The sequence below is a fragment of the Tachysurus fulvidraco genome, chromosome 12, assembly GCF_022655615.1.
Source record: "Tachysurus fulvidraco isolate hzauxx_2018 chromosome 12, HZAU_PFXX_2.0, whole genome shotgun sequence".
Taxonomy (NCBI): domain Eukaryota; kingdom Metazoa; phylum Chordata; class Actinopteri; order Siluriformes; family Bagridae; genus Tachysurus; species Tachysurus fulvidraco.
Window position 1 is genome coordinate 23,498,253 of NC_062529.1, and position 10,000 is coordinate 23,508,252.

Consider the following 10,000-nt stretch of genomic DNA (forward strand, 5'->3'; position numbering starts at 1 on the left):
CGATTGAATGGACAATTATTTTACTTATGTAAATTTGTCATTTAGACAACATTATGTATCTAATATTAATAACGTATAACACTTTTAGTATATTGTTAACCAAATGGTAACATGCTAAAAATTTTAGTAAATTACTCATCACTAATTTAGAGGAAATATTAGCTTGGATGCTTTGCAGGTTTCACATCAGTGGTTTTGTTCTTTGGTGTATTTTGGCAACTACAAATATAGAAAGCAAACACTAACACTATCGTCAAAAATAATAATACAAAAATAACAACGTTTTTTTTTTTCTTCTAGCCTAAATATACATTATTTCAAACCCAGCTATGTAGTATCTATAAATTACTTAATATCCCTCGATATTTGTCATGTTTTTCATTCATTGTCCTCTAGAGATGGTGGAAAACAAATAAATTAGCAGTAAATTCTGATTTTGTTTCTATAATCTCAAAAAGGAGTGTAGCAGGAGTGAATGTCTGATCCAAATCTATTTTAGAGTGACTTTTTTATTCTTTCCAATGACATTCTGAGCAAAATTATCGATGCTATTATTATTATTGTAATGCTTTACTTGTAAAAATGGTCTGTAGTCTTATTCTGGCAGATTGTCAAGAGCAGTGGTTCTCAAACGTTTTGAGAAAAAGGGACTTCTTAAACTGTAATATATATGTTCGATGGACCCCCTCGGTAAAGATGTCTTTCATATTTAAAAACATTTTAAATGACATTATTTTTGGAGCCATAGGACTTTCTGTTCCTGAAATGACCACTAATAGAAGACATTAGGTCTATATACTGTATGCTACGCTTCACAGAAACCTGGAGGACCCCAGTTTGAGAACAGCAGGTCTAGAGAACGGGGTAGCCTAGTGGTTAAGATGTTGGGCTACCAATCAGAAGGTTGTGAGTTCAATTCCTACGTCCACCAAGCTGCCACTGATGGGCCCCTGAGCAATGCCCTTAACCCTCAATTGCTCAGTTGTATGAAAATTAGATAGAATGTAAGTCGCTCTGGATAAGGGTGTCTGCTAAATAATGTAAATGTAGAGGATGGGTTTTCACTATCAGTCCTAAAAAGAATCTTCTACATTGTGTACGTTTTCAGTGTTTTAAACCTAGCATAATAATCCAGACCAGGAGCGAGAGCATGAAATACCAGTGTTTCCTCAAGATTCATGGGTAAAAGTCCTACATCGGTTCTTGATCAACGAAGTTTGGTAAGGATGAACAACACTGGGATTCACTGGTCTAATTAGTGGAGTCAAGTGTGGCTCTGGCTTGGCTGAAGAAAAAAAATGTTTAAAAAACAAAACCCCTATCTAGTTTTTACAATTTCTCTATTCTATATCTCCCCAACTTTCCTATTTGAAATGCCCTGCCAAAAGCTATGTTATATACCGATTGCATTTAAACCCTTGGCAGATGTTTTTATCCAAAGAGAGTCACAACTGAGCTGAGCAGATGGCGGGCCAACAGGGGCAGTTTGGAGGTACACAGATTTAAACTCATACCCTTATTGTCCGGAGGCTAGATCCCTAACCATTGTTCCACTGCCTGGACAGCAATATACCTTATTTAGTTTCGTCTGGATGACTCAAATGCTTGGAATGAGAGTTTTGATTTGACAAAGAGAACCAAATACTGACTTGGTGTAGCTCTTCAAAAGGCACATATCACTTATGTCTGATTTCTGACATTTCAGTTGCTGTGTAACAATTATCCGGTCACCCAGTACTTAGAGTTTTTTCTTGTCCTGTCGAACTAAGAATGATAATCTATGATCATTTACCCCATTTACCCTAAACACCATTGAGCCAGCCAGTAAAGGTCAGAAGACTAGAACTCTTCAAGAGGATAGATCTCCATGACACTGTACGCTTAATGTAACCAGCTACCGTTTCCTTATTCTACGACTTTCTGAAATCTTGAATACTGTATAATTCGTGGATATGATTCTGCAGTCTTCAGAAATCTTTTTATTTTTTATTTTTTCAAAAATCGTTCAGAGCCGAATGTCATCGAGCGAGGTTAGGCACCTCCCAAACAATTGCTCCTCATATGCCGAAAGTTGACGAAGGAACCCAGCATTCGGTGCTGCACAAGTGCGCCTCTCTTTGAGCCAACGGAAAGCGTGCAGTAGAGACCAGTGGCGCTGTTCCATCAGGAAGCCCAGTGTCAACACTGAACTTCGGCTTCGTCCCAGGCTGCAGTGCACCAGTACACGCCCTCCAGGTGAACCTGGTGAACCCCTTAGGGCTGCTGCAATAAAACGAGAAGCTTCTGGAAGTGCCTGGTGAAGATCCTGTTGGGCATCATCGCTGAGTCGAAGTCGCAAATACCTCAGGACATTGGGGAAGGCATCTGAGATTTCGGCAGTGGCGTTGACCACATGTGTGATATGCAGGTTCTTAATAATGCGGTAGTCCTGAGCTTGCGATGCAGAACCTTGGTACAGTGCCCCTTCCAGGATCTCAGAGGGATAGATGGTAAGGAGGCGGCGTTCAGACTCGAGCAGAACCATACGAGGTGTACACAGGAAGGGGTAGAGTGAGTGGAAGGCTGAGTAGCCTCCCAGCAAGATGACTGGGTCCATGCCAAGGGCACTCAGCTGGAAAAAGCAGTGCTGTAGGGAAGGGTTGTCAGCACGCGCCTCTTGGCTGCCTACTGTACAAAACAAAGAAAAGAAGACAGAGACTTAATAATGAACTGACTTGTAGGGATCTGGCTATACATTCTTTGTACCCGGCATGTCAAAACTGCATTAATTGAACTTTGTATGTTCATACATTCATTTTCTAGCGCTTATCCGAACCAGCTCGGGTCACGGGGAGCTGGCAGCTCAGGCATCGAGGCAGGATACACCCTGGACGGAGTGCCAACCCATCGCAGGGGACACACACACTATGGACAATTTTCCAGAGATGCCAATCAACCTACCATGCATGTCTTTGGACCGGGGGAGGAAACCGGAGTACCCGGAGGAAACCCCCGAGGCACGGGGAGAACATGCAAACTCCACACACACAAGACGGAGGCGGGAATCGAACCCTCAACCCTGGAGGTGTGAGGCAAACGTGCTAACCACTAAGCCACCGTGCCCCCTAACTTTTTATGTTCTGATATCTTAGTTGATGTGCCAAGTGGATGGTATTGGAGTTTTTGCCTAGCAGAAGGAATTATTCGGATTCTTGAAAATAAAACTTTTTTAATTGCTGAAAGTTCTGACAAATGACATGCCATACACTGGCAACTAATGAGGACTTGCTCAAAATGGCCTTGCATACCAGGGGACATCCGTTCTAGTGGAGAAGGCTTGGAGTTACAGGCTGGCACTTGACAGGCCAAATGTCTTTGAGAAGGGTATATCAAAATGTAAAGTCAAATGTATTGTATATTTTTTTTAATCAAATCTGATTTTATGGGGGACATGGTGGTTTGGTGGTTAGCATGTTTGCCTCACACCTCCAGGGTCAGGGTTCGATTCCCGCCTCCGCCTTGTGTGTGTGGAGTTTGCATGTTCTCCCCGTGCCTCGGGGGTTTCCTCCGGGTACTCCGGTTTCGTCCCCCGGTCCAAAGACATGCATGGTAGGTTGATTGGCATCTCTGGAAAATTGTCCGTAGTGTGTGAGTGTGTGAGTCAATGAGAGTGTGTGTGTGCCCTGTGATGGGTTGGCACTCCATCCAGGGTGTATCCTGCCTCGATGCCCGATGACGCCTGAGATAGGCACAGGCTCCCCGTGACCCGGGTTGGTTCGGATAAGCGGTAGAGAATGAATGAGTGAGTGAGTGAGTAAGTAATCTGATTTTATATAAATAATGCCATGATGTCTTACCTAAAGGACAAAAGCTCAGAATTGTGGATTTTTGGCTATTCCAATAATGCAATAACATAGAGTTAGGTATTTTAAAGTACCACGTTTTACCATAGTGTTGTTTTGAAGAAGGATGTTTAATGGCCATGTTCTTTTCTTACTAGTGCCCCAAAAAGTTTCTGGAGAATCCTTGCAGGATGAATTCTGGGATCTCACAGTTTGCATAGCATCTGAGTCCTAAAATGTATCTAAAGGATCTATGGCATTATTGTACTAGCATTACCATTGCACTAGAGCTGAATGATGGTATCTCAGTGGTCCCTTGTGGAATGAAAAGGTTTTAAATTATCCAGAGCTTTAATTATTTGCAGATCATGATACCTGGACTGTGTCCTTCTTCTGCATACAGCAGAATGATGGAAAACTCCTGTAGCTGGACACAGCTTATCAAACAGCCAAGATCTGGGTGAATTACGGTCACGCTGGCACGTGCTGTCACCAGGTGACTCTGCTTATACCTGTGTTTCGAAAGAGATTAGGTTCATAACCGTATTTCAAATGATACCTATGTGCAGTAAATGGGCTGGTCGTGTGTGCAGCATGTGGTACCTGTCTGCAGAACGACAATCCAGAATGAGCATGTAGTATGGGTCATGGAGGGCTGGTTCCCCAGCTTCAGCGTTTAACAAGTTGTACACCTGCTGTGGAGTCACATAGCCTCTCTCTATGTCAGCTTTTTCTGGAAAGGCAGGAACCAACAACTCCTCTACAACACACATACACACACAAACAATATAAACACATACGGTACACAAACATACAGATCCTGTACACTTGTAGTTCAATCATGTACCATCATGCAATACAAAACATTCAAGATGTAACGCAATTCTGTTCTCTGAATCTAAAATGGAAGGGCACTGGTGGTTCAAATGGTTAAGGCTTTGGGTTGTTTATCAGAATGGTGGAGTTTCAAGCCCCAGCACTACCAAGCTGCTACTGTTGGGCCCTTGCACAAGGTCTTAACCCTCTCTGCTCCTGTGTTCTGTATAATTGTATATGTATATGTACATGTGACAAATAAAGAAATCCTCTGGGGGGAAGTCATGGCCTGGTTAAGGCTCTGGGTTGTGAGGAGGATCGGTGTTCAAGGCCCAGCACAGCCCAGCACAGCCAAGCTGCCACTGTTGGGCCCTTGAGCAAGGCCCTTAACCCTCCCTGCTCCAGGGGCTCTGTATCCCCTGCACTCTGACCCCAACCTCCTCAGTTGGGGTATGTGAAGAAAAGAATTCCACTCTGCTGTAATGTATATTGTGGCAATAATAAAGGCTTCTATGCCCCATTCTTCTTAATGGTTAGAGAGTCTAAATCATAACCCTAAGGTTGTGGGTTTGAGCGTCGGGCTGGCCACAACCGAGACTCAATAACCCAACCCCCCCGCCCCCCCAATCACCACCACCACCCCCAAACAAATTAATCCCAAAGTGGCCATGTCCTATATTTTTCTAGTCTTTTAAATTATAGATGAAACTTACTGGACACCAATGAAAACACTGATTAGAAAATAAAAACGAATGTAGATGTAAATGTCATCATATTTATACACAATTCTTGGCTCTGACAGTTCCTCAACTTTAGTCTGCTAAATGTGGTAAATATAAATGCTACATGCTCCAGTTCATAGTGAATTCAACTAAAGAAGTGCGACTGTTATTGTTTTCGTTCCTATGCACGCGGTTATTAATAGTGCTTGGCAATTTATTTGGGTCTATTTTCAAAAATAATTAACAAACTAATAGCCTTATTTAAAACACAGCAGGCAGCTAGATAAGGATGTAAGAATGAATGGGTTAGGGTTAGGGTTAGGGTCACCAGAACCATTCAAGCTAGAGGTCTCCTCGGGTCTAAAGAAATGTACCCAAACCGCAGTGACCCAAATCGCTTTTTACCCAAACCCGACGTGCATATATATATTTTTTCAGAAAGACCCGACCCGAGACAAACCCAAAAAATTTTGACCCGAGTCCGACCCGACCGGTTGGCAATTTTTTTTAACCTGACTGGACCCGAATGTCCAGGTCTGTTTAAACGGAAATTAGCTTACCACTAGCAACACGATGTCGCAAGCAGTCTTGGAAAACAGAGGAGCGGTTGGAAAAGGACTCGAGTCGATGCACACACATGAGATACAGTAGTTCGGGTCTTCTCGGGTCCGTTCGGTAAAAACACATTCATTTTAAATTATCCGAGACCCGATGCCGCTATTATTATACCCGACCCGTGTCCGGGGTACACGTGAAACTTTTAGACCGGGTCTCGGGTCGGACCTCGGGTTTTCGGATCTAAGTGGACCCGTGAAGACCTCTAATTCAAGCTTCATGCCAGAAAAGTAAAAACATTTTTTTTACAGTGTCCAGCAGGATCCCAGTCCAAATGCACACGTCTAGTCTTAACCTATGAACATTTTGGCATGCTTTTACAGAAAAAATAAATGCACCTCCTATTCATATTTGTTTGCAAAAGTATTCACATTCGGTCCCACAGCTACAGTACAAGCTATAATAACACAACATCATGGTGCCAAACCTTCATTGTTATTCCGAGAGCCTTGAATGATGTCATTGCGAGAGGGTTTGACAATGCCATTCATCTCTGGACAGGAGGCGCTGTTTTCTCCTGGCACAGAGCTCCGAAGCCCAGTGGAGGTGACAATACGGCATTTATCAGACCTGTGGGTAGGGGGAGGTATAGAGAGATGTTTAAAAAGGGCCAGAAAGAAAGTGAGAGAGAGAGAGAGAGAGAGAGAGAGAGAGAGAGAGAGAGAGAGAGAGAGAGAGAGAGAGATATGAAAGAATAAGGAGAAATATGTAGATATATCAAGATATAAATATAGATTCCAATCTTTCATTTTTATTCATTAACATTTTTTATCTGGACCCTCAATACTCCTGAGAAATTAGAGGTAGGGTAAATGTTACACTACTAAGTTGTTTCTTTAGCGTCTTATCATTTTAAGCTTAAGATATATTTTAAAAAATAAGCACCTAAAGGAACTCACCTGGACAGTGCAATGCCCATGGTTTTGAACGGGAGGCATTCGGGATCCGCAGCCTTCTTCACTGCTACGGGCCAAAAGGTAGAAGAGTTGATACAACCATCCTGACACACACAAACACACACACACGGCTGAAAAAGTTTGCAGTTGATCCAAATCACCCTACAAGAACCAAAATCCTCAACGATGCCGAGCAACAGTGTAGAACCTGGCTCCTGGCCATGGTGCTCGTTTGTTCTCCATGTGAAAAAAAAGCGACCGTTTTTTTCTTTCTTTCTTCTCGTTTGTTCCTATCCCCTTCCTCCCGTCCTTATTTTAGTAGGTTGCCGTGGTTATGCGGCAGAGTGAAGTGCTCTACATGAGCCTGGGTGAGCTGGACGTGACAGGTCAGTGTGTCACACACATCCACACACACCACACACATGCAATATCCAAATGGTGCTCACGTTTAAGCTTTAGCGTTCTCTGGGTGCATTCGTACCTGTCAAGTCATACAGATTCTCCATTTCCAAAGCATATGGCTTTGTAATATGTTTGTTTAAAGGAATGCAACACACAGGGAACATATCTTTATTTATTAAACATGTTTAAACAGGGTGTAGGAAGAACTCAATCATGAATCACCTTATAGCACCCATTCATTTCCTACCGCTTATCCGAACTTCTCGTGTCACGAGGAGCCTGTGCATATCTCAGGCGTCATCGGGCATCGAGGCAGGATACACCCTGGACAGAGTGCCAACCCATCACAGGGCACACACACTCTCATTCACTCACACACTACGGACAATTTCCCAGAGATGCCAATCAACCTACCATGCATGTCTTTGGAGGAAACCGGAGTACCCGGAGGAAACCCCCGAGGAACGAAGAGAACATGCAAACTCCACACACACAAGGCGGAGGCGGGAATCGAATTCCCAACCCTGGAGGTGTGAGGTGAACGTGCTAACCACTAAGCTACCGTGCCCCCCCCCTACCTTATAGCATGTAATACTAAAAGTAGATTAAAGACAGAGCTCCAGTAGATCTGATCAAACACACATTATCATCTAGTGCTGGTTAATATCATGAACAGAAGCTACGCTAATTTCTCTCCACTTGCTTCTCTTTTTTTTCTTCCCATCCCGAGGCACCCAGAGAATGTTCCAACTCCGGTTGTGTTCCGTTTCATGAAGATTTCTGACCTTCGGTGAGAAGAGACAAACCCTGTGAGGATCCTGAGGCATCTAGAGATGTTCCAGCTCCGGTTGTGTTCTCCTTCATGAGGATTTCAGACATTTAAAGAGAAGATGTCGACTCCATGTGGCCTTCGAGGACAACAACCTCCTCATCAATACACAATTATCAGACTGTATCTGACTCTAGAAAGGACATTATTCATAATAACACTCTCTGGTGTTTATAACAGTTTATAATCACACCCTCCAGTGTCACCCAAATGAGGATGAGGTTCACTTTTGAGTCGGGTTCCTCTCAAGGTTTCTAAGGGAGTTTTTCCTCACCACATTCACCTTAGTCACCTCAGACTTGTTCAGTAGAGATAAATACAAACACATTTAAATATAAGTCTAATATTAAACTTGGAATTATATTTAATATTAAATTTTTGTATAATAAACTTTTTGTTCTGTATTTGTTCTGTGAAGCTTCTCCGAGACAATGTCCATTGTTAAAAGCGCACTACAAATAAAATTGAATTGATTTGAATTAAACATACTACAGTAAATAAAACTAGATTTGTAAAGTTCGTCGCAACGAACTTTGATGTTGGCTTTGACGATGTAAGTATTCGCAAACATCACGTGACGTCATCAGAATAAACGTGAGGAAGTTCTCCTCATTGTTCTGAGTGTTTTGATATGTCACGTGTCCATGTTGGAAAAAGTTTTTTGATTTTGCATATTTTGTGGGCGGGGCTGCGGGACAACCAGAAGGCCAGTCGGTACACCGATTTAAGAGTTTGTTCAGAGTATCACCCTAAAGGAGCTGGCTGAGTTTGGTGTAGATAGTCCGAAAGTTTATAATGGGAGTCTATGGGAAAAAAGGCCACTTTGACACCCGGTACCGGAAGTACCGGTACTCAGATCGCTTAGAAAAACTTCAGACCAGGTTCTACAACATATCCAAATTTGGTTGATGTGGCTCAAAAGCCCTAGGAGGAGTTACTCTTGATAAATTTTTGTCTAAGCTTAAATAGGAAAACAGAACGTTGGCTTCTACAAAGCGACATAATAAACAATTTATAAGCTGTGTGATTGTCACTCCACAGATTCTGCATACCGCTCCACCTCCACCTCCACCTCCACCTCCATTTCCATATTTCTTCTTATGATAATCGTCTTAATGTACACCAAGTTTGTAATAATTTGTTTCAAGCAACAGTTTTTGGAAACGTTGGCTTTTAAGTCATAATATCCCAATCCACAATGCTCTCTAGTGGCTGAGATGCGTTGACGTTATCCCAAAGCCACCGATCAGCCATTTTATTTTCAAAATGAGAAAAAGTTTAAAAGGTATAGATTCTGATGTTTTGTGTAAGATCCGTTTGTTTGTTGATTGCTACGGCATTGTTTTAATACTTAGACCTGATTGGTCAGAAGTCAATAGTGCAGCGGGTTATATTAATGCCCATGTACTAACATGTATTTGTTTCCATAGCAACAGTTCACACATAGATATTTGTAAATTTATTGAAAGATGTATGGAAGGATTCTAGTGTGTCAGCACTTTGTAGCGGTCAGGTGAAGTTACAGCTGCTATAACGGAAGTGATAATACAGATGTTAGACAATGTCAGGGCTGTCAAGTGTCATGCATTGAGAGTGACAGTCACGCATGTCGGTCTTTCCTCCCGCTCTCCCGCCACATGTCGTATTTCTCCCGCAGAAAAACTTTTTGACTATTTATTATATATTTAATAAGCCGCAGCGCCCAAAACGTATCGGTCCGCACCGCTGTCTCTATGGAACCGGGCAGGAATCAAGTCCGTCTCCCCTGGAGCTCTTAGTCGAGCCTGACACTTATCAGCCAATCAAAATAAAGAGGCTACACAACAGCCAATCAGAAAATAGCACTATTGTATCTGGGTAAGATTTAACGCAACAACCAATGAAAATAAAACATATTCA

The 10,000-nt window shown here is 42.5% G+C and overlaps 1 protein-coding gene across 1 annotated transcript; it reads right to left on the minus strand.

Annotated features, from left to right (window-relative positions):
* Positions 1-30: 30 nt before the first annotated feature.
* styxl1 (serine/threonine/tyrosine interacting-like 1) lies at positions 31-7,490 on the minus strand. The gene is made up of 5 exons (XM_047821971.1): positions 6,874-7,490; positions 6,402-6,544; positions 4,425-4,581; positions 4,197-4,333; positions 31-2,667 (listed from the first exon to the last, which is right to left on the minus strand). Exons 1-5 carry the CDS (start codon positions 6,891-6,893, stop codon positions 2,006-2,008), a joined length of 1,119 nt encoding a protein of 372 aa, XP_047677927.1. The 5' UTR covers positions 6,894-7,490; the 3' UTR covers positions 31-2,005.
* Between the last annotated feature and the right edge of the window lie 2,510 nt (positions 7,491-10,000).